The sequence below is a fragment of the Athene noctua genome, chromosome 9, assembly GCF_965140245.1.
Source record: "Athene noctua chromosome 9, bAthNoc1.hap1.1, whole genome shotgun sequence".
Lineage (NCBI taxonomy): Eukaryota > Metazoa > Chordata > Aves > Strigiformes > Strigidae > Athene > Athene noctua.
Genome location: NC_134045.1, coordinates 27,665,743 through 27,689,884, shown reverse-complemented (window position 1 = coordinate 27,689,884; position 24,142 = coordinate 27,665,743). Strand labels below are relative to the sequence as shown.

Sequence of the window (24,142 nt, the reverse complement as noted above, 5' to 3'; positions counted from 1 at the left end):
GAGCTGCTCTGAGGCAAGTGGAGTATAGGAGACAGCAGAAGCAAAAAATCTGGGCAAGGCTGGTCCTTCCAGAAGGAGGTACAACCTGAATGGGGCAGGTCATGGTCCCTTTCATTTGCTGCATTGCAAACACAGATGGTCAAGCCCCGGTAAACCTGGGCTGGGAAACAAGGTGAGAGCTGGCAGTGGTCCAGTGAGGGCCCTGCAGAGAACCATGCAACGTTCTGTGCAACCTGGATTTCAGCTCCACGTTGCTATGCCCTGCACTGACACAGAATTATCAGCAAGACTTTATGTGGTTGGATAGGGCTTTGGGCAACCTGGCCTAGTGGAAGGTGTCCCTGCCCGGGGCAGGGGGGGTTGGAACTAGATGGGCTTTAAGGTCCCTTCCAACCCAGACCACTCTAGGATTCACATGGCAGTCAGCCCCATAACACCTGGCCTTGTACACCTTGCTTCCACCTCGCACGATGGCTGATCACATTTCTGCCTTCTACCTTTTTTCCAGGATTAAAGGTGTTTTCTGGGGACTCAGAGACTAGTGATCCCTGTGAACTGCCCATGCAGCCAGACTTCCAATTTCTTACACCTTGAAGAAGCAACCAATGTGTGTTGTGCTTTCCAGCACACATACACAGAGCACACCTGACCCAGTGCAGCAGCAGTAGGCTGTAGGAGTAGGCTGAGGAGTGATGTCAGAGGTAGAGACTCGAGGTTACTCCTCAGTGCTGACACTGGAGAAGACTCCCTCCCTGAGGGCATGTCTTTGATAGTCTGATGAGGGAAAAAGGCATATCTAGAGCAGAGGAACCAGCTCAGCTGAAAGGTTTGACCAACCCCTTTCCCTGTCTCCTGCCATCATCAAGAGTAGATGCCCAGGGAAGAGAACAAGATGTTTCCTCCTTAGGTGCTCTCCTGGCCTGAAACAGACTCTGGAGTACATGACTCATCTCTCCGAATGCAGGTGTCCAGAATAAGCTAGTGAGTGATGCCTTAGGAGTTCCTGTTTCTTTCTGTTGGCTGTGACAAGAATGGGGGGTGATGCTTGTGAGTAGACATCTGCACTGAAGCTGTCTAAATTCAGTCGAGATCAAGCTTGTCTTTGCATTTCACAGCACCTAGATTTTTTTTCTATTCACTTGTCCAATCGTGGTTTGGACTCACAGATACTTTTGGCATCAACAGTATTCCACGGCAATGTGAATATGTTTGGCTGCATGTTGTGAGAACTACTTCCCTCTGTTTTGAGCCTGGCATATAAAAACTGTATTTGATAATACCACATTTTTTTTTTTTTTAATCAAGAGAGACAATGAGTAATTTCTCCCTATTCACAGTCTTTAAGCTATACAGGATTTTAGTATCTGGTCTCACATGCCCTGTAGAACACAACTCATACCAGGTTGATATCTAAAGCAGTTCATGGGAATCATGATGTGAAAATCTCTGTCTCCACTGATTGCAGAAGGAGCCCATGTGACTAAGTCAGAGGAATAATATTAACCCTGGAGCCATCTGTCACACGCAAGATAGATCACAACCCTGTGCAACATACAAGGGGACACAGACTGATGAAAGGCCTTCATACGTTCTGCATCCTTCTCTCCTCTTCCTTAGCACATCAACTCATCTGTCTCATGAGCCCTGTCCTTGAAAGCACTCTCCATAGGAGACAGCAATGTTTATTCACTGGCAGGACTCCAGGCAGAGATGAGAGGGTCATTGTCTTATAAAATCTGAAGGAAAGTTTGCTGTCTTGCAACATCCTGCCTGACTCAGATCACAACCTTGACCTTTGAAAAACATTTAGACCCAAACGCAAGGACCGATACGCTGCCATTTGTTCTTGCCTTCCTGGCAGAAAGACAGATTCAAGAGAATACAAGTGTCTCTCATGTGTTTGTTAATATTTATTTAGAGGGAACAGTTAGTTCCCGGTGTCACAATACACCTGCAAGAGGGGTGTGATGGGATGGTTCACATTTCCTGCATCCCAAAGGTATGACATCAGGGAGATTTGTAAGAGCGCAGTGACTGTGCGCTGGCGAGTGCTTGGCACAGGAGGAGATCTCCCTTTCAAAGCAGAGGGAGTATGGGTGTTTTCTAGCTAGCACCACTAAAGCTGTAAAGACATAAATGTATGGTTCTGTGGAACTGACTGTGACAGAAAGCTACACTGTGGCCACTCACACAGGGACTGTGCGTGACCTACCCTACTAATCACTGGATTTTGCATACTGCTGCATTTTTGTGTTTTGAAATGCACAGGGAAAACCCCGCTCCTTGCAGAAAACAAAGAGTAATCTTAAACAAAAAAAAAAAAAGTTCGTATGTCAGTTGCTTATCAGTTCCATAGGGACGAAGCAACAGAGTAGAACTCTGGCTTTTGGAAATAGCTTTTTTTTTTTTTGGCAGGGATGCTGCATACAGTCCCTCTGGTGGCTTTAGAAATCATCTTCATAGGGGATGGAAAGGAAAGGCAGCAGTCAGGCGAGCTCCAGAACACGTAGGAGCAGAGGCGCAACGTCTGAGCTAAATTCCATCCAGAGCAAGTTCTTCCTGAGCCAGAGCAGATCTTGCCCCGTGTGGCTTCCAGAACAAGGAAAGCTGAGACAAAGGACTGTTATGATGTCCTATGAGACCTCTCTCCAAGGGCATGCTGGCATGCTTCTGCACTCACGTTGCTATGGCCTTTCCCTCGTGTTTGAGATAAGTTTTAAAATTACATTTTGGTTTAGAAGCAGTTTGAGATAGACAGATTGTCTGAATTGGCACAGGAGGACCCAAAGATGCAGTAGGCAACAGTAAGGATGGTGGTTAACTTCCTCCCTCCCCCACTCTGCTTGCAGTTGCAGCATCTCTGTAAATAGTTATTTTACAAAAGAGCTAAGTTACCCTTACAAGAAAGGAACTTTTCTACTGTAATACAGCAAATGCTTTATGAAACACATTGGAGCAGAGGGATTGGTAAAACCAACAGCAAAGAAGAGATTATGATTAGCACATAAAGTCAATAGTTAGAAATTGCAAATTTGCAAAACACATGTTCTAGATAAACTGGATAACTGAATTTCCATGTGAAAACCTTTACATGTATGGAAACAAAACCTGAGGTCAAGCATAGCAATAGGTTAAAAATATTCTTCAGATGAAGAAAATATTTTTTCCATTTTCACTGTGGGAAGGGAAAGGTACCAGAAAAGAAGAAACAGTGGAGCCTAGAATATCAAAGCAAATGAAAATGTTTCTGGAGTGCCCCTGCACAAAATGAAGTGTCAGAAAGATAAAAATATAATAGTTTTCACAAAAAAGAAGCAGCAGAAGTGGTAATTAATGCTTCTGTTAAAGACAGGATTTATATATCACTGTGGAGATGGTACAGCTTTCCAAATTAAAGAGATCTTTGTGCACATACTGTTTAATGTCTTTATCTGTAACACGAGCAATAGGACAGAGTGCACCCTCAAGTTCACAGACAGTGGACGGTTGCCTTCCTCTCTCTTAGGGGAGGCTGCATCTCAGAGGTGCACAGGATAAGACACTCAATACAAACAGAAAATCTTTCACAATGAGGGGTGTCAGACCCTGGAGCAGGAGACTAGACAGGCTGTAGGATCTCCATTCTCGGAGATATCAACACTCATCTGGACAAGGCCCCTGCTGACCCTGTTGTAAATAGGGGGTTGGACCATAAAGCTCCATAGGTCCCTTTCAACCAAAATGACTCCACAATTTCGTGATTTCAGATGGCAGTAGCAAAACTTGGGTGAAATGAATCTTGCCTTAGAGAGATGCATCCAAAGAGAAGGACAAGTGAACAGTTTGGGAAAGGAACAAACCACTGCAAAACATGTACACACACTTGAGTACTCCAGTATGCAGTGAAGGCAAATGAGCCATAAATGCAGCCATCAGGAACTACAGAGTGATACGTGGTAGGCAGCAGGAAAGTCATAAAGGAACATGCAGGCAACAGAGCATAGCTTTTAACTGAACAATTCTGCCCGAGTTCTGTAGAACGAAAGAAAATGGAACCAATGTATGTTGCTACTGAGGGTGTAGCAGTTTGGACCAGCAGAAGACTTTTAGGTAGATCACAAGCCATTGGCAAGTACCATGAAATTACCATTGCTGAGTGCAAACAACTATTCCCCTTGTTGAAAAGGGAAAAATAGTAAGGAAAAAAAAATATCCAGCTTTTGAATTAATTTCACTGGTCAGCTTCTGCCTTCGTTATGTACATGGGCAGTCTAAAACCAGAAATCTGCACATGCGCTGAAGCTTGGAGTAGAACAGCTAGTCTAGAGTTGAGAGGAACAAGAGCAATAAGCAGAGCTGAAGCATGCATAGTCCACACAATACACCGAGTGCAGAAGCCCCTGTGCTAACATCAACCACTTCTGTCAGGCATCCTGGAAATAAGTCGCTCAGAGCTACTGACAGCACCTGTTTGCTGTGGCAAGGCTTCAGGGAACACTGATCCTTGTCAGATAACCTAACTGAAGACAAGACATGACCAAGCAAAGGGCTGGTATTCAGTCCGGGCTCCCAGCACTGAGGGAGAGCCCATACCACACAACCAAACCATGAGGAAGATCCATAAGTCTTCCACAGCACTGGGATCCCAGACTGAAGGCCAATATAGAAGATATAACCACAACCTTGTTCTGACCAGTTGTTAAGCTTAGCTTGCCAGCTTTTAGGTGCCTTCCAGCTACTGGACCCCTGCTGAGGCTGTCTTTCGTGGCTGTCCTGTCAATAGCAAGACTTTGCCCATGCTGAGCCTTCTTTCTCCTCCAGAGCTCCTCTACCCTCTCACAGTCTGGTTTGCAAAATCCCTCCCAGTCAGTCACCTTACAGCCCACTGCTGCTGCCTCCTCTTACACCCACAGTCTTCCCGGCCACTTCACCCCCTTGTGGAAACGAATCTGTGCCTCCCTTTGCCATACACCAAGTATTTTCTTCCTCCAGCCCTCATGAACAGGCCAGCTCATCCGGCCTCTGACAGGCCCACACAGCCTGGAAAAACGAGGTTCCATGCCCACCCTCACGTACAAAACAGCTTTGAACGGCTGCCTTCCCCTGGGGCCGTCTTCCCCTCCCACTCCCATGCATGCTCGAGCCTCACCTGAGCTCCCCAGCAGGCTGGGCCCTGGTTTACCAGGGCCTCTCTGATCACCCCCAGACTGTTTCCCTGCAGCCGTCCTGGGTCTGGCTTAGGGCAGACCACATCTTCCCGCTGCAGGTGCACAGGGCGCCTACATGTTGGTGGCGAGCAGGCCGGTTCAGCCAGACCCTCAGGGCCAAGGGCCATGGCCCTGGCAGGAAGACGCTGGGGGACTGTTCCAGGCTGCAGCCCCACTGTGGGCAGTCAGGGCCGCTGGAGAGAGGTGGGGTGAGACCAGGACCAGGGGCTGGGCCGCATTCCCCTTCCTGAAGCACCTGAGGAGTTGATGGCCTCATTGCCAGTAGGTGTGAGCCAGCCCAACCCACCTGCAGGGGCAGCTTTGGGCCCTGCTGGGTTGGGCCCTGCTGCCAGCCCCTTTAGAAGCTGCGGCCCTGTACTTTCACCTTCATTTGCTCATGAGCTGACAAGTTCCTTCCTTGGGAAAGGAAGGAACTTGGTTGCCTCACTGTCTGGGTCCCCATGTCTGGGGTAGGTCACCCTCCTCCTAAACGCGTCCAGCCCAGTGCAGAGGAGAGAAGAAGCACACTGCAAGCCTCCTCCAGGGTATGCAGCTGGTGCTCCCCAGCTGAGACAGGGATGGTGGGTGGCTGTGGATGAGCATGTGAGCTGGCACAGGTAGGACATGGTGACAACCACAAAACCACAGACAAAATGCAAAGAATAAATTTGTTTTTGTTACCTCACCAACTGGGAGACCCCCAAAGTGGCCCCCGGGCAGAAGCACACAAACAGGGACGCAGAGCTCGGTCCAGGCTAGAGCATCGCCGAGCCAGCTGTTTTCGCCTGTATGTCAGGGATTCACGCAGGCATAGCTTAGCACTGTGCTTTGATCTTTCCCACAGCAGGGCAGAAATCTCAGACATGTTCAATAGGTGCCTCTAAGTCTATCACAGACCTGTTGCCTAAACACAGATGTTCTACTTGTCAAACACAAGACTAAACAACAATTCATATGATATATGTGTTTTTCTACTCCTCAGCTGCAAGTCACTTGGGCATGTTCACAATCCTCCTTGCCAATCTTCCCCTGCCATAAAGGCACTGAGGGAGCTCAACCAAAGCTCTGCAGACCTTGTCCAAGCATCTGAGGAAGAGCAGCTCCAGACCTGTGTCTTGGCATCTTAGTTGGTTTCAGTGCTGAAGGGGCTTTCTTTGGCACAAAACACCCCCAAACACCAGCTCATATGGACCAGAACACCTGAAAAATGGTCCTAGCACATTAGTGATTTAATGCTAGTTTGGTATTGCAGCAAGGAAAATGTAGGTGTGGTCAAAATGTTTGCGAAAGATGGCAAAAGAGGATGTGGCCTTGAGCAATCTATCTTGAGATTTTGGGCTATATATATGGCTATGTCTCTGGCTCTCTCAGTGTCCCTGGCAAAATGCTGCTGGGCTAAGAACAAACAGAATGGTGTTAATCATTGCAGAATATTTTCCTGTTAACAGACACCTCTGAGGGGACTCTGAAAGTAAAGGGGTCCATGAAGGGAGAGCGGTCTGAAAAGAGCAGCTTTCTCTAAAAATGGGGTCCATTTGTTACTAATGGGAATTAAAGCCTCAGAATCCAAGATATGTGGAGAAGAGCTCAAGGAAACAGATGAAACTTGACAGCTGTAGTAGATGCAAGACAGTGTAACAATGCAGTAAGGTCATGCTGTAAAGGCCTCCTGGCCCAACAGACCCCTGACACACCAGCCTACTTATTATTTGTCAACGTTTTATATTAAGCAGCTCAGGTTATTTGGCTCTATTTGGAGGTCTAACGGCATGAAATCTCTGAAGCCATCTACCATTCACCCATAGCCCCAGCTTATCTCTCTTTGTTCTGGCATTGCTTTCTTTGAAGGGAAAGGATGTGGCATGGACACTCAGCTGATGTGTCAATAACCTTTTCATACACTGCTGTTGTTCTCAGATACCTCCCCTCCAACGGAGTGCTGGTGCCCTGACTGTCCTGGGCAGGGGAAGGGGAGGCATTGAGATTTCTACGGAACCTGGCAGGAGGTCTGGCAGTGTGTAATCTAGAGCTAGCTCACTTCTGGTGTTGCTGGAGAGGCACAGCTGACCCAGGATCCCAGTTCTGCAGGAGGACAGGTGAACAGAGCGGTGTGTGAGTCACTCCCCAGGCTGCCCCTCTGTTGGTTTCAAAATGGCTCTCTGTGGCCCTGGGCAGCTCACAAGAACAGGCAGGCCAACGGGCTAACGTTACTGTCTCTTTGACTGCCAAGGCACTCCTGTTTCCACAGAATGGACAGACACTGGGCCACCAGGTCCTTATCACCTGATGGGGCTGATGTATTCGGCCATCAGTGGCCTTGGTGCTGTTGGCACCCGACGAACCCTCCACACAGCACAAGCGGCGCCCACTCCTCGCCGCTGCAGCAGGGAGGCCTGGCTGCCCCCACCTGAGCACCCGGGCACCAGCACCTGGCCTGGCCAGTGGTGGGCAGGGGCTGCAGGCACCAGCCGCTCTGCCAGGGCCGGGCTGTGAGGGCCAGCCGGGGCAGTTCTGTGGGGAAGGGCAGGCGTGCAGGGCCCACCCTGCCCTCGGCACCTGGTGGTGCCTCGAGGGCCTGAGGGTCCCGCCGTGCCCCCGCCGGGGCAGCCCTGGACAGCCGGCAGCCAGGCAGAGGCTAGCCTGGGGCACTGCAGCACCGTGGGCCGAGCAGGGGACACACAAGTTGGCCAAGCCAGGCCTGGCACAACAGGAGCATGGCGCAGGGACTGGCACGTCAGAATGTTTATTAATAAAAAAAGTCACAATAACTTACTCCCTTTGTTGCACAAAGGGCTCGGTATAAAGATCTCTGGCCTCCTAAGGTAACACGGGGAAGTGAGAGGTGGGTACTTTTGTCTTGTCCTCCGAGACAGCGGCCTTCTCCTGTCCCCAAGGGGACGTGCAGCCAGCACATGGGCCCGGGCTAGGGGGCCTGGCCCAGCAGCAGCCCCGGGCTCCCACCTGCAGCGGAGGTGCAGATGCAGAGAACACAAGAGCCTGGGCACGGGATGCCGGAGGGTGTGCAAGCTGCAGTGGAGGAGGAGGGAGAAGGGGCTGCTTCTTCCTGTAGTGCTGAGGGGTCTGTGGAGGACAAGAAGTGAAGCAGCAGGACAGCAGCTGCTTACAGGCCCGGGGGGGGGGCTGGCTGGAAGCAGCCCCGCCTGCCCAGCTGCTGCCTCACAAGGTCTCGCCTGGCAGAGGCAGGAGGCCAGCTGTGGCTACTTGTCGCACTCCAGATCCTGGGCCCCCTCAGCACCCTGGTAGTGCATCTCACAGAACTCCTGAATGCGACTGCAGGCCTCCAAGATCATCTCCTCGGGCACGGTGATCACCACACGGAAGAAGTTTGGGTATTCAAAGCACTGAAATGAGAACGGATGAAGCTGTCAAATTACCTGGGATAGTGCTGTAGTTTCAGAGTCCTGCCTTGGGGCCATGTGCTGCATCAACAAGTGAAAAATAGTCAGCGTAGGACAGCAGGGCTGAGGTCTTGCTCCCTTAGACTGTTTTTTCGCTTCCAAGCAAATATCCCTTCTCCATCTGTGCAGACATGATGCTGTGAGGGTGACAGGCCAAGGGACTCTGTATGGACTAGGCAGGACCCAGGAAATGGGCTGGAAGGAGACAGGGAAGGGGAGAGCTGGAGAGGATCCAAGGTCCCCTCTGTCATCTGTGCTGGAAGTGGAACCGGGAGGAGGTGGGACAAGGCACAGATGTTCTCAGCCTGTGCTCCGTCCCTATGCCTACAGGGGTGGGGGACTGGAAATGGGATGAAGAAAGGAGCATAGGTGGGAGCAGTCCTGTGCCTCTGAGGCAGCAGCTCCTGCAAGGAGGTGTGGGGGTACATAGGGTCTGGGGGTACATAGGGTCCAGGGGTCCAGCTCTGCCAGCTTGAGAAATACAGAGCAAGCCTGGAGCTGGGAAGATCCTGGCAGCCTGACTGAGAGCTGTTAGTGAGCCAGAGACAGCCTGTCCCCATGCCTACACACCACGTGTGGAGCTGACAGCCAGCACACACACAGCGTGATGGGGCACGGACACTGCACACACCTCCCGGCCTGTCCCCGGAGCTCAGGGCTGCAAACCCCTGTTGCTTCTCTCCCCACGCTTTGGCCCCGCAGCTGCCTGGGGCTCTCAGGGTTAGGCTCACCGTGGCTGGCAAGCAGAACACAGACTGCTCCGAGATGAGCCGCTCAGTGAACTCCACGTCATTTTCAAACTCAGGGAAATGCTCCATCTCAATCTCAACCTGCAGCAGAGAGATGTAACATGGCAACCAAGGGCACCGAAACTATCTGTAGTGTCCCTGCTTACCCACATGGACCAGCAACTTCCCAGTCAAGCGCAGCTGTTTGCCCACATTTTTTGCTCATGAATTGGGCTGACTGGAATGTAAGACACAAACAGAAACATATAAATGAAAATTTGGCTTTCTTTAAGAAGTATTCATTAACTACTTAAAGCTAGAATTTCAGTTAAGGACAACTTTAGTAAAAAAACTGTTGGCAAAGATACAGTAACCAATGAGAAGTGAGAAGGAAGATACTGCAAAAGAGCTTGGGGGAGAACTCTAGTCAATATGCATTAATAATTCTGTCATGCAATAAATTCATATGGTAAGAAGAAGACAAACTAAAAAGACAAAAAAGAAAGATAGCATGGTCTAGAATATCACAAACAAAATCCTTGTAGGATGATACAGTTCATAAAATGACACTGAAATGCTGGAATGTTCAATATATATTTCTGTTATGCATTTGAAGAGGTGGAGGCTGTCCCTTTATTACATAAAGACACAGTGATATCCTGGCTATTTGTTTGTAACCAAAGATTATTTTAAACATCTTATGAGAATGTTCTTAAACAAACCAGGTGAAAGATAATTTGCATGTAGAAGTTCTGAAAGAGCCAGTGGGAGAAAAATTTTACCAGATGACTTAATCTGAAATAAATGTTCAGATACTGCAAAAATACAATAGGTGTGAAAGAATCATAGACCTGTGCCTCTACACAAAGAGCATAAGCAGAATGACCCGTGTAGTTCTGGGTAAGATTGGAAACAAGGTCAACTGGTAGAGACTTATCTATAGAACACGAGTGAGACTGATATTGCAGTATTCTCCAGTTCTGGGTCCAGATTTTTATAAAAAGCTGGAGACACTATGAGACAAAAAAAAAGATTAAAAATGTGTTAAGAGATTTAAATCTCTCAATTGAGCTTGTTGAGATGAAAAAGGAAGTTTCACCACGAAAGTTAAAAAAAAACAGGTATGGAAAAAGGCAGAAAAAGAGGCAACAGCACAGGCAGAAGACAAGCATGCTAGTAGGAAGAAGGCTACATTTTCAACGGGAAGTATGATAATCTGATTTGTAGTGCAGGGGCTTCCCATTGCCAGCTGGCTTTAAATCCAGGTAAAACAACATTGTCTTGAAAAGTACAAGTCATTGATTTCTGTGCAGGAGCAAGTGGGTGAGATGTACCAGCCTCTGCTATGCAAGGAGTGAACAACATATTCTGGCCTTTTAAAGTGACTGAGGGGTGTGTCTACTGCACAGGGCAAGTGAAAATGCGTGGTAAGAGAGACCTGGTGCCAAGCACCACTCTGAAACCACTGACAAGCAATGGCCACCAGACGTGGTGTGAGTGTAGATGATCTGGAAATGGCACGTCACTCTCCTTGCTTACCATGAGGTACATGGCTCCGGCAGGCCGGACAGGCTGGAGGCCAGGGATAGCTGATAAGGCAGCATAACAAAGGTCAGCATTGGACTGAAAAGCAGAAAGGAGAAATTTCAAAACAGGAGAAATTCCAGGAAGCAGCTCAGCAAATGGAAGCCAAGCTCTAGACCAGGACTATAAACAGGTTTGCCCACTGCAAATAAAGGAAGACTGAATGCAAACAGCATGGGTGATCATGGCCTTGAGCACAGCAGTCGTGACTGAGCTGAGCTCAGCAAGTCAGTGCCAAACACCCCATCCCCTGGGTCACCAGCTCCAGCTGCAGGGCTGAGCCGCCTGAATCTTATCACAGCCCATATTTCTGCCCCAGTTACCACATCTCCTGCTGGAATTGGATTTGTTAGCCTCTCCTAGTCACAGATAGAACTGCACCTTGAAGCAGGATGAGGAGAGGGATGATGAGCTAGAGAGATATGACTCCCTCCAAACAATCATGAACAAACTGTGCTCACCTGTCACAGCCTGTTTACCTTGAGGATGCTGAGGGTGTTGTGGTAGAATTCAGGGGGTGTTCGGTGCAAGATACGTTCCAGTGCTCCTTGGACAATTGTACAGGGTCCTAGGATCCTTTGGCTCAGTCTTACAAGGCCATCCCTGATCTGAAAAAACATGGTGATATTTGCAGCTCAAGCTGTGCTTCTCTGAAGGACAAGAACAGCTCCAAGGCCTACTCTCTTGTGTTCCTACAGCTGTTCACATTCATCTCTTCAGTGAGCACAGAGTACTAAAGAACATTTGCTTGACTATATGCCAGACTATTTACAGTGTCATTCTCTGTTCCTCAGTTGGAGACTGTAATGCCAACAGAGACAACCTTTGGAGCTTCCCAACTGGGAAAAGCTGGAATAGAGCTAACACAAATAGAGCGCTGTTCCAAATACCACTTTGCATTTCCCTTAGTTCTGGGCTCACAATCCACACTTTCAAAGCCAGGTAGGGACAACCAACATTGGCCTTCAGCTCACTCAGTCAGTCCTCTCTTCTCCCTCTTCCTCAACAGAAAGCTCTCTAGGTGGACAGGTCGCTGCAGTAGATGGTTATTCTTGTAACACAGATGAACAAACAGCCAGGTGAAGCACTGGCAGCACTGCAGGGTGCTTCTTTTAAGAGACACCATATAAGAGCACATAGAGACCACCCCTGGACTCCACATGCTGGATAAGCCATGCAATACTTTCAGTGCGCACCAGAGCTATTTGAGAAGAGAAGGACTTAGACACACACAAAAAAGACAATGCATTTATGAAGGAGCAGCAGAGACAAGGAGAGTGTTACAGTGTAGATGTGGGTAGAAGTCCATGTATGGGAGCAGATGGAGTGAGGAAGGGACATGGAAAGCCCAGAGGTGCAGAAGAGCATGTAAGCAACTGGGTGACACCCATGTGAGAGTGAAAGAGCAGTACATGCCTGTATCAGTTAAAGCCCTGATGATCCACACACTGAAGACACTCCAGTCTGTGGCTGTGACAGCAACACTCAGCAGTTCTCACCTCATTACCAAAGATGTCTCTTCTGTCATGAATCAGGATCCAGCCCATCCGCCAGCCAGGGACTAGCCATCGCTTTGCCAAGCCACCACAGGACAAGATTGGCACGTTGGTGCTGAGAGTTGCAATGGGTTCATATTTGCAGTCCGCAAACACCTGTGACAGGAGGCTGTGTTAGATCTGTCCCTGCCTCTTATTGCAGGAGCTGTGGGGGCGTGCATGAGGCAGAACAAGAAGGGAGGCAAGGAAATGATGGGAAATTGGTGGTGAAAGCTCCCAGCTTCAAGCTGTGAACATGGTAAGTGTGCTCACATGAAAGTGAGTGGTTTGGGAAGAGGAAAGGAGCTGGACATGAGAGGTGCAGGACTGCACACCAGAGGACTGGGAACTCTGGCACAGCACTGGGGAGTGGAGCTGCGGCTCACCTCTGGAGACCTGGATGCATCAGAAAGGACAGGCAGCATGGGGGTGCAAGGGACTACAGCTGACACTCACCATGTCTCCATAGATCTCGTCAGCAAGGACAGGCACGCACTGTCTTGACGCCACTGTGGGAGAAAGGGCATTCAGCCTGGACGCCCTGTATTCTCCACGGGAGCAGACTTGCCCTTTGCTGCAGGGCCTGACAGGGCTCCAAGGAAAGCTCTGTCCCAGGGCAGAGGGTCCCTATATTCCCCCTACAGACCATTCTTTCTGAGAGCCCAGGCACTGGAGAGCTGTGCCCTGGCTGAGCCTAGTTCTGCTTTCACCTCTTGGGGGCAGCTGCCTCCCTCCCAAAGCCCTCCCACTGACAGGCTGGGCTGCGGAGCAGAGGGCTCCCCGTCAACACTCTCCTCTGTGGAGCCAGAGTTGAGAAGTGAGCAGTCGAAGCCACACAGAGCGTTTGAGGAAAGGCAAGAGACACGGTCCACACGTTCTTGCCCAGATAAGGCAACACCTTCACACTGAGCAAGCCCTGCTTCCTGAGCTGGAGTCAGTCATGAGGGCAGAGGCAAAGCCCTGGGCTGCGGCACTGCAGTGACCAGGACATGGGCAATGTGGGCAGACACTAGGCTGCAACCAAGGCCCACGCTCACCTGCCAGGATCTTCTGGAGATGGCTCTTGCTGAACACAGAGCCACAGGGGTTTGATGGGTTGTTCACAATGAGGCAAGCTGTCTTCTCATCCACCAGAGATTCCAAATGCTCCAAATCAATTTCCCAGGCCTTCTCGGGCTAGCAAAGTGAAGGGGAAGAAACAGCTGAGGAATTGGACTTGCCACACAGAGTGGGGCATGGCAGGGTGCCCAGGGTTGCTTGGGTTATCTTCACCCACGCCCCAGGCAGGGCCAGGGTATTTCTTAGAGGCAGAAATGTCAGGACTGCTCCTTCCAGGACTGCCACCACTTACCAAGAGGTTGTAGAGTTTGACCTCAATCCCCATAGACAGTGCCAGAGTCTTGTAGAGGGAGAAGCCGGGCCGTGGCACCAGGATGTTCTGTCCTGGGTTGGCCAGCACTGCCAAGGCAAGCTCTATGGCCTGGCTGCAGCCGCTTGTCAAGATGACATCCTACAGAGAGCACACAGGAGTTAATCAGAAAGCACAGCCCCTCTGAAGTGCCCCAGCCACGTGGGAGTGACATAATGCCCAGGCTCTGCCAGGTGAGAGCTTCTCACCCAAGAAGACAAGTCCAGAGCCTGACCAAAAGCTGGAAACCTCCAACAGCTGGAGAACTCAGCCTCCTCCTGAGGAGGGTGGAGGAGAAGGGCTCAGGGCAGGGGGTGAGGGCAGCAGGAGGCTGCTGGGGACAAGGCCATGGGCTAGCCTTCAGTCCCACAGCTGGGCAGGGGAGGAAGAGAGCTGGGGCAGGCCCCCATGCTGTGTGGTCTAAGCACGGGCAGCAGCACCCTGCCCGCACTGCGCGGGGAGTGCCTCAGCTGGGCACCAGTACCTGGGCCTCCAGTGGTGCCTCTGGGCAGTTGTAGTATGCGGCCACTGCTTCCCGGCAGGACTGGTAGCCTGGGGAAAGAGGAGCCAAACATGGAAGGGAGGTTTTTCCAGACCGTTTAGTTTTTCTTGCCAGTACAAGGCTCACAGCTGCCACCCAGCTGGGGGAAGCCCATTTGTCAGTGACACAGAGCCAAGGCAGCAGGACCTGTCCTGCCTCGGGCCAAGCAGGGTGCAACCCTGAGGCTGGGCCAGGTGGGCCAAGAGCAGGGACAGACCCTGGGCAGGGAGACAGGCTCTGACCCCAGATGGGCTGGACACAGGACTGACAGGAGGAGGGCAGCCAGGGAGCTGCTTTGACCCCGCGGGAGGCCAAGGGCTATTACCTGGCCCTCACTGCTTAGTGATGGGATGGAAGCAGCCTCCCTGTCACCACACAGCATCTCGGGTGAGGCAGGTGTGACCTGAAATCTGTGCAGGCTTTGTGCACTGACTGCAAACAGGGCTCACATTGTCTGTGAAGTCAAGGGGCCCAAGGGGACTCCTCGTCAGGGCAGTTCAGAAAGGAGCCTGGCTGCAGCTCACAGCAGGGAGACATAGTCCTGAGCCCTTCTGGGCTGTCGTAATGGCTGGGGCAGCAAAGACAGCTTCTGCAGGAGGCTCTGGGCCTCAAACAGATCACACAGGGAAGGGCATGCAGGTGTATCTGGGGGATATACACGTTTGCATGCTCAGGGGACTATAGGTGAGGGCAGCTGCAGGGTGCTACTGGAAAGATGTCTGTGGGCTCCATATACCTGCGATGCTGTAGGGCCTGGCACATGCCTTCACCCTGCTCTCACAGGAAGAGCTTTGTCAACTTACCAACGGATGGAGCATAACCGTTGTAATGTCCTGAGTCCAAAGCCTCCTTCATAGCCCGTGTGACCTCGTCATTTGTGGGAAGGTTTCCAAAGACCGTTGGGTCTCCTTTTCAAAGATTGAAAAATAGTGAAGTTCTCACTGATCTGTGGCAGGGCACAGAGCTGTGTGGTTGTCTGGCCTATCCCTGGGTGTTCGCACAAGCTTTGTGCTTCAGAGCCCTGCAATCTGCCAGCCACACAGTCAACCCCACTGCCCAGAGGCTTCGGCCACAGCACTATGCTCACCTAAGGACAAGGAGATCATAGCTTTCTTTGGGTTAGGCTCCACCTTCATGCTGTCTACGATGGCTCGGACAGGATTGAAAGTCTTCTTTGACATTTCAGAAGCCCTGACAGCCCATCTTGGCTTCCGGCCCTTCACCTTCCCCAGTGATACGCTGTTGCCATTGGTCTTGAGATGAACATCCAGCACAGGGGCATGATCTCCGTGGCCATTCACTTGGATCAGGTATGAGTCCATCCTGAGAGCTGTCAGTGTGGAGTGGATTTCCTGGGCTTAGTTAACACATGCCAAACAAGGGATCTGCCCATCTGGGGACACAGCCCATGACTCTCCAAAAGTAAACCTTCTGAAAGCTGTAGACCCCCCCTCCTGCCTATGGACAACTCAGTCAGCAGCAGCAAGTAGGGCTGCATTTGGGACCAGGATGGAGTGAAACCCCACACATAAGTGAGAGCACAATGCAGTGGGAAAGATAAAGGCACCTCTCTGTGCTAGCTGCACCCCTGCCTAGCATGGGCTTGCTGTGCTGGGGAGCAGGCGCCATTAAAGCCAGTGGCCAGGACTTAGCAGCACGTGGTGGTTGCTCCTTGACTGCAGATTCAATGTTCCACTGACAGAAGGGTCAGGTTCACCCCGCACCTTCCCCAGCTATCAGCTCGCACACCTCAATCTGCCACCACAGGAATCAGCCCACTATGTGTGTTCACATCTAGAATGTCCCCCCAGTCTGCAGACAGAAATGCAGCACTCTGAAAATCAAATCTCAGATGCCAAAAAGCTAGTTCTGGCCAGTGTCACCACGATGCACTGGGCAGCGGCAGGGTATAGGTTACAGACATTTGCCTCTTAGCAGAGCAACACCCCGGTCCAGAGAGCCTAGATCAAAAGGCAGTGCTTAGAAAATGGAGCAAGACTGCTATGGCCAAGAGGGAAATCCGGGAGGTGGCACTGCCCCAAGGAAAGGGTCTGTAGTCCTGCCCCAGGCTGGGTAACAAGCAAGGCACAGCAGAGGAACAGCTGCCTTCTAGGCCCCAAAATGCACACTCCAGCACGTATACCCAGAGCACAAGCCAGACCCAGCCAGCAAAAGCCTTACAAACTGCTGCTGACCTAGGGCTTGCCACCGGCAGAAGGTTAGGGGCAGGGCACAGGGCAGGCAGAGACCTCCTGAGCCACCAAGTCCATTCTTGCTGGTACTGCCACACTATCTTGTAATCCTGCCACAAACCGCTTATGCTCTCTACACTGCCCTATTGCCTTGCTCCACTGACAGGCACTTCAGTGAACAGCGGCCCTTTTCTGATGGCAGTTACTTAGACCCATGCTCACAGATATTCACAACACATCTAACCCTTCCCTGCTGCAGAAACTGAGCTGGAAGGGTTGTAGCATTGCCTGGTTCAGACAGGATTTTCCATCTGAACAAATTTCTCACAGCTTCAGTGAAGTCTGCACCTAGAGATGCCCCATGCTGCTGCAGTTGCTCTGCCAGCAGGACTGCATTAGCCTGTTTACAGCAACCCAGGCTGATATAACAGGGTCACAAAACAAGACTTCAGCTTCTCTGCTGCTAATACCTTCTGGGTCTCCTTTCTACCAAAAGCAAGACAGCTGAAGAAGCATGCAGCAGGGCTGCATAAAAAATTGAGCAGAGAAATGAGCCACATATCTCAGTTGGCCACAGCGCAGAGTCTGTCCCCCAAGAGCCTTCACACCACCCAGCAACACGATTCTCCTGCAAATGGGAGCTTCAGGCACAATGGACTCCTTCAGCGTAGGCAGCCAGGGCAGATCTCCCTGCTTCTCCCCCCCAAAAGAAGCAAGGTACCAGAGCATAGCACTTTACCTTCTACAGCACAGAGAGGGAGACACCAACAAGCTTGGGGGTCCAGTCCCTACTTTTCATCCAGGACAAATCCCCTTGAGAGGAAACTCCTGCAAATTCTTGCCCATGAAATAAGCCCCAAAACTGGGCGTTGGGAGCAAATCGTTTAGCCATTGGCTCAGAGAGAGGGCTGCTCTCCCCACCCAAAACCACCCTCTCCTCCCCATTGAAAGTGTGTTCACTTCAAACATCTGGAACATGCCTGCGCATTAACTCTTTCTGGGGGCAGCCTGCCCCCTTTGGCACCACAGTCCTCAGAGACTGCGGAAGCAAATCTGCACAGAGTCCAGGTATTCCAGCCCTAGCATCTTGTAATGCACCGAAAGTGGACTGACGGACCCCAAAGCCTGCAGAAAGCATCAGTCTGTCCTCACCTCAAAGGCTCTGGGCTCCCAGTGCACCAGCTGAGAAAGGAGTTTGTGGCATCATTACAACCAAGAGCTATCTCCCTCCATAGGCTGAAGGGAGGCAGGCACTTCCCTAGCTGGTGTCTTGGAGGCACCTGGACCTGAAGGGTTAAAGGAAGCTCAGGTTGCCATGAGTTTGGGGTGTGCTTTATTTGGTTGCTGCAGGACCCAGGCAAACTCATAATTTTGGCAGCTAACAGGAATGATGCAATTCTTCCCTCTCTGATGGTTTTGCAAAGCACAGGTGACACCATTCCCAGAAGGCTCTTTTTTTGCTAAGTGATGTGAAATCTGTGCATTCCTGTCCCTTGGCTCCTGCAGGCCTGGGATAAATAAGAGAGGCATCTGCACCCTGTCTCAGGGGCTAGAAGCAGGTTGGGAAGTGATGGGGTGCAGCCAGCGAGTCCAGCCAGGGTTCCTAGCCCCAGACTGGCTGGCAGGCCTCCCACAGCTCCTGGGGGCTTTGGACAAGGAATAGCACCTTTCAAAAACACTTCACAAATGTCTTGTACTGAAGCTGCTTGGACTCTCTTCTGCTGAGACCTGCACAGTTCCAGACTACTTTCTTTCTTCCTTTTACTGAAGCCTGATACAAGTGACCTTCAGAAGTCCATGCAGGCCTTCTCCAAGCACCTATGGTTATTTTCTCGCTTTCCCTAGCCGGCCCCATGCTGCAGCCCTGCCAGGATTGAATGTGGCACTGGGAGGCCTCAAGGACGATGCTGCATGTTCTGCCTAGCAACAACCCGAAGCTGACGCAACTAGAGCTCTACCCATCTTACTGCACACAGCCGTGGAGTTCAGGGGAGGGCACACTAGAAGCCTGCTGCCGAGAGGGGAAAAAATGTGGCTCTGGAGACATAGGTAGATGCAGTTACATAAGGCCGAGAACCTGGCCAGACGCGGGGGGAGGACAGTGGTGCACAATGGGGTCAGTGGGTTTCTCCTGATACTACTATGCCTTTCTCCTCTCTCTGCAAGACTCCAGGCCTCTGGATGCTCTCACACGGGCTCTGCAGCTCCCCTCCACCTTGTGGTGCACAGAGCCTCCCAGGGCTGAAGCAGGAGCACACAGCTCAGCACTTCATGTTCTATAAATACGGCCAAGGCACCCCTTGTGTGGTGTGGAGAAAGAGGTGGCCATACCCCGCAGGATGTATTTCTGACAGCAAGACAGCGGGGCTGTCTTGACTGTCAGGACCCCTGTACCCCACTAGCCCTGACCAGTTTCCCCTCTGCAGTTTGCTTCTCCCCCTCAGCAGCTCTCCTCCACAGGTATCTTCCCGTATACCTCTTCAGCTCCCTCTTTCTTGTGTACCTTGAGCAGGTGATTTTTGTCTCTTCCCAGTGGAAGAAGAAACTGGTGATGGCCTCAATGTTTTCTTGGTACAGCCTTGCTCTGGTACCAGGACTGCCCAAGAGTGCCATTCCTGTGAACAGAGGCCAAGCCAGCAAGAGCCAGCAGTTCCCTTTTCCAGGCCCAGATGCAGCTAGAAATCAGGACTGGCAAAGGGCCACTCGAGCGGAGCACAGGATCAAGCCTCTGTCTCTGTCAGGCCGCAGGCAGGACATGCACCAGTGGGGCTTTGCCCACATGCCCTGCTCCCCCATTCAGGGTGCCCTGCTCCAGGGACAGACACTCCACGGATACTCTGCACAGAAATCCACCGGGCTCAATAACAAATCACTTTACTAGTTACTTCCTAACATCTTGCTTTTATTTTCAGCAATTTCTGCCCACTCCTTTCTGATACTGGTACAGCCCCAACCAGCTCAGGGCTGGCAACCACAAATATGTGTGTAGCTTAATCTCTGGTCTCTGCATTTCCTATTGAATCAGCTTTTAATAACCAAATATGCGATTTTTCCTTTTTCTTTTTTTAAAATCAATTTATTGTTACTCTCATTTAAATGGGCAAACAGCCAGGAAGCCTTCTTGGCTCTCATGAATTTTGTGACTGTTTATCGATTCCCACAGCATATTTACCTTTATAACACTGCGGCAGGTTTTCTGATATGCCAGGGACAAACCTTGCCTGCGACAGGTCAGGTCACACGGGTGCTCTGAAAATGCACATATTCAGAGCTGAACCTGCCTTGCGGTGTGCACAGGGCTGCTGTGCCGAACCTACATATAACTGCATGAGTCTCTGATCAAACCATGATGATCTTAATTAGCCAGCATTCACCTGAAAGGGAGCATAGCACCTGTTATCTCTTTGCATAATCAGAGCAGAAAATCAGCTCCAAAGGAACCCGGCTAGGTTCTACAAAGCTGTGCAAACATTGTGTGTAAGAGCCAGGGTGATGGCACAATCCACACAATGTGACTCAAAGCCAGTAACTGAGTGACTCAAAAATAGACAGAAGCTACTTCATCTATCTACTGTCTGTAGTTAGAATCAATTTTGCTTTGATCTCAGAAATAAAAATCTGAAAGACATTAAACAGCACAGTCTAGCCAGAGATGTCTCATTCTGGAGAAGTCGCCTGTGTACAGCAAGCAGTTTGCAGGGTGAGCTGGGCTTTGGAAAGAGGAGCACTGGCACCTATGGCTTCTCTGATCTCTGCCCCTCCTCTGAGGGTGGGCCGAGGTGGCTCACATGGCAGCAGTGCAGGGCGCTGCAGCAGGGACAGTGATACACTGTCCAGCTCCTGGTGGAGCTCTCCTTGGCAGGCCCCAGGCCAGGCTGAAAACAGCTGCGTTAATGAACGCGATCCCCTACCACTGCAATTTCCCACTGTCAAGAAAACCAGGGAATGTACGAACCAAATGCTTTCATAACCACAGCCTCCCACAATACCAGTGTCTGCAAATGCAGCGCTGCAACGCGATACCCGCTGTGCTGGGCGATGCAGCAGCGCTGGGGCGGGGAAGGAGAGCGGTGGCTCTGCAGGCCCTTGCACGCTCAGCCTGGGCTCCACGTTCCTCGGAAGCACACTGAGGGACCTGTGGGCACCCCAGGTTAGTGGGGAGTTGGAAGCACTGCTGAGCTACAGGCCCAACAGCCACAGTGACAGACTTGCAAGCACTGTGACGGATGCTGAGGAATGCGCCCCACAGCATGGACGTCAGTGGCTCCTGGGTACAGGCACAGTGAAGAGAAACACCTTGTCCAGCCTTGTGCTTTGCTTACATCCAGGTAAACATGATGTTCCCTGTGTTTTGAGTTGTGACTTCAGAGACTTAAGCTGTTGCGTGCTTTGTTGGGCCGTTGCCCCCTTGATGGCCTTGAAGCCACAGGGACAGTGACCAGCTGGTGGGGATGGGATGGGAAGGGGCATGGTGGCTTTGTGGGACGAGGTGACACCGTGAGCTTGCAGTGAGTGGGGTGGGCAGCACCAGACACCTCGTTCTCTCAGAGCAAAGACAGGACAGCCCCTCTCATGACTGAATTTGAGCCCCAGCGATGGAAACCCACCACCTGCCCAACCAATCTGCTCCAGCAACAACTACTCATCTCCTTACAAAGTGGTGGATTCCATGTGCATGTGAGTATTGTCTTTTTTTGACGGTGCCTAAGTCATATCTCTTTTGCTTCAAGCTAAGCTCACTGCTTCCTGACGGTCACAGCAGCAGACAGTGAGAACAAAATATTCCCCTCCCGGACAGCAGCGTTTTACAAGTTTGCAAGTTAAGACACCTCCCTACTAACAAGCTCGCAAGTTGTTAAGAGACACCTGTTCTGTCAAATGAGAAGACTGGGATCGATCTTTTTCTCATAGGTTGTATTTCTAGAGCTTTCTTTTGCTTTCCTCTGGATCCTCTCCAGCTGATCCACTCGCCTCTGGAAACACAGTGTGCAGGATTAGAGGCCTAACCAGCGCTGAGGGGACGGGGGGGGCAGAAGAGTTTCTTCACATGTCCTACTTGTGACATTCCTGTTTATACACCCTAGCTATGTTAGTTTTTTTCGCAACAGGATGACATTGTGGACTTGAGTTCAGTTTGCCATTCACAATAACCTCCAGTTCTTTTCTGCAGCCCTGCTGCATCGTCATTGTGCTGAGCTCATTGTTCCTGTGATTATTTATTTATGTGGGACAGTCAATAAATCTGGCTGTGGTGTCCAGCAGTGATTGTGCCACAGCTCCCAGCTGCCTCACGCTGGAGAAACATGAGGTAGTTCATGACTTGCTCCTTCCACTTCACCCTCCAGGTTCCCAGGGAGGGCACTGAACCAGGTCAGCACTGGCCAGGCCCTTCCTTCCTTAATGCAGCAATGACATCAGGAGCAGCCAGAAACAGAAGAGCCAAAAATTTTTTAAAAATTAGAAAGAGGAGCCAAAGCAGAGGTGAAGATTAATATTGGCATCCTCAGCTTCCTGTTGCTCTCTTCTGCTGACTGCTACTTGTTGCAGTGAGAATAGGAACCCAGAAGACAAGGCTGACCAAGCTCAGCTATGGTACTTTGAGCAGGAGTGAAGTGACACAAAGCATTTTTTTAACATTTCTCAATATAGCAACAGAAATGAAGACTGACTCAGTTCTACAACACCTTGAAGTTTGTACCTCACTTGTTAGCAGCAAACACTCTAGTAGAACACTGAACGCATCACCAGAGCAGTGCCTCCCAGCTGTCTTTGAACAAGTAATTCCAGCACATCACAGATTCCAAAGAAAGATTCAGCTCAGGTTGCTGGATGACCAGCAGCAACACTCTGCATAAGAAACACTTATTTCATCCCTTCTTGTGACTCATGAGTATTCAGCTTAGTTGTTCGTGGCCCTCTCATGGCAGTTAAAAGCTCTGCTAAGCCAAATGGTGCTGCTCAGGATCTTTTAACCTTTTAAGCTCATCCTGTGCATGGCAGCGAGGAGGCCTGGGCTCTGGCCCATGAACACGAGTGATGCAGTGCATGCACACCAGAAGGGGTGTGTGCAACAGCCTCATTGCTGAGCATCTGCACTACCCTCAGGACCCCTGTCCTAAGCTCCCCACAGTCTCTCCATTTCCTAACTTATCATCATCACACAGTTCCTGTCCTCTCTACCTGAACTGGGGGTTCAACAAAACTGTGAGTTGTTTTGTTCTCTCTTATTCCCAAACTAAGTATATTTTAAGACAAGTTTTCAGATCCCCTGTCCTTCTCGGAATCAGGCAAAATGTTAAGTGTTTTTCTACAGTGCTGAGGTGCAGTGAGTATTGCAGCCTACAGGCTTCTCACAGTATCAATCTATAGGGTTGTTGCTGTTGCCCCTGCAAGGACAAAAGGGTGAAGCAATCACTGTTGCCACCAGTCTTACAGATGAAGGAAGTGTACTGCTGCATCTTAGTGACAAATTTGGACCTCTGGGGGTACATATTCAGACACTGTGTCCGAGACCTCAGGGTGTAACTCTGTTTCCCTAAACATCTCTGTTTTCCTAAATGCAATAGTATTTCTTTGCAATGCTAAAGCTTTTCCAGGCAGCCTTTGGTCAAACTCTTGGATAAAAATATTCACTCTGGCTGTCAGGTTCTCTATGCTTCCCTCTGTGTTTCCAAATTGTCCTACCGATTATTTTTTTTCCCATGACACACAGCCTTTCCTGAATCAGCTCTGCCCTTACCAGCCCTGAGAAATGCTGACATTGTGCATGGGTGAGATCTTGGGCATTTGCCTTCACTCCAGCAACCACCAGTAAACAAAGGAGCAATTCATCGCCTCTTCTGAAAGGTAAGGGCTGCACTCAGAGCCTCCTGGGACGGGCCGGCAGCCAGTCCCGCTGGGCAGCGCAGCGGGATGCTGCTACTGCGTGTGGAAATGGGGCAGCCAGTAAAAAGGTCACATCACATTGTCTGAAGTGGCCTCCAGGGATCAGACACAGAAAAGATCTACTCGGTTCTGTAGAGGTGAATATAAGGTCACAAATGCATCTAAGGAAAATTACCTGAAGGCGTCCTGCGCAGCACTGAGCTGGGACCTGGCCATTGGGCCGCGGGTCAGATCCCCAGGTGCTGACGACTGGAGACGGGGCTCCGCAGGCCGGGCGGCGGGAGCAATGGCGGGATGCTGGGCATCGCGGGAGCGGCGCAGGACGAGGCGGCAGCGCCCACCCTGCTCTGACACAGAACCCTGGTGCGCCCGCGTCTCGAGGGCTGCCTGGCCTGAGCACCGCATCTCGTGGGGGTTTAGGGGAGTCAGGACGGGCTTAGGAAGGTCCGGAGAAGGGCGGCTGATGCAGCAGAGGGTACGTGCCACTGTTCGGCGAGGAGAGACTGAAAAGGCCAGGACTGGGGCTCAGGGGGCAACGGAGCGACGGGACTGAGGTGCGTGAGGGCGGCAGGCACAGCCGGGGGGGACGCAGAGCACGTTCACCAAAACCCGCCGCCGCTGGAAACGGGCGGGCGCTCCCTTTCCAGCGGGAACCGACCTGTGC

At 51.0% G+C, this 24,142-nt stretch overlaps 1 protein-coding gene across 3 annotated transcripts; it reads right to left on the bottom strand.

The window, feature by feature from the left end:
* Positions 1-7,915: 7,915 nt before the first annotated feature.
* TAT (tyrosine aminotransferase) lies at positions 7,916-23,741 on the bottom strand. Of its 3 annotated transcripts, none has more exons than XM_074913627.1 (12): positions 23,654-23,741; positions 15,489-15,731; positions 15,205-15,309; positions 14,345-14,412; positions 13,804-13,962; positions 13,490-13,628; positions 12,909-12,961; positions 12,417-12,569; positions 11,397-11,525; positions 10,873-10,956; positions 9,337-9,435; positions 7,916-8,548 (listed from the first exon to the last, which is right to left on the bottom strand). In XM_074913627.1, the coding sequence occupies exons 2-12, from the start codon at positions 15,721-15,723 to the stop codon at positions 8,405-8,407; spliced, it is 1,368 nt and encodes a 455-aa protein (XP_074769728.1). In that variant the 5' UTR covers positions 15,724-15,731; positions 23,654-23,741; the 3' UTR covers positions 7,916-8,404. The 3 variants fall into 3 exon arrangements, with proteins under 3 accessions (XP_074769728.1, XP_074769727.1, XP_074769729.1); XM_074913626.1 differs by lacking the exon at positions 23,654-23,741 and adding an exon at positions 17,333-17,376; XM_074913628.1 differs by lacking the exons at positions 10,873-10,956; positions 23,654-23,741 and adding an exon at positions 17,333-17,376.
* Positions 23,742-24,142: the final 401 nt, after the last annotated feature.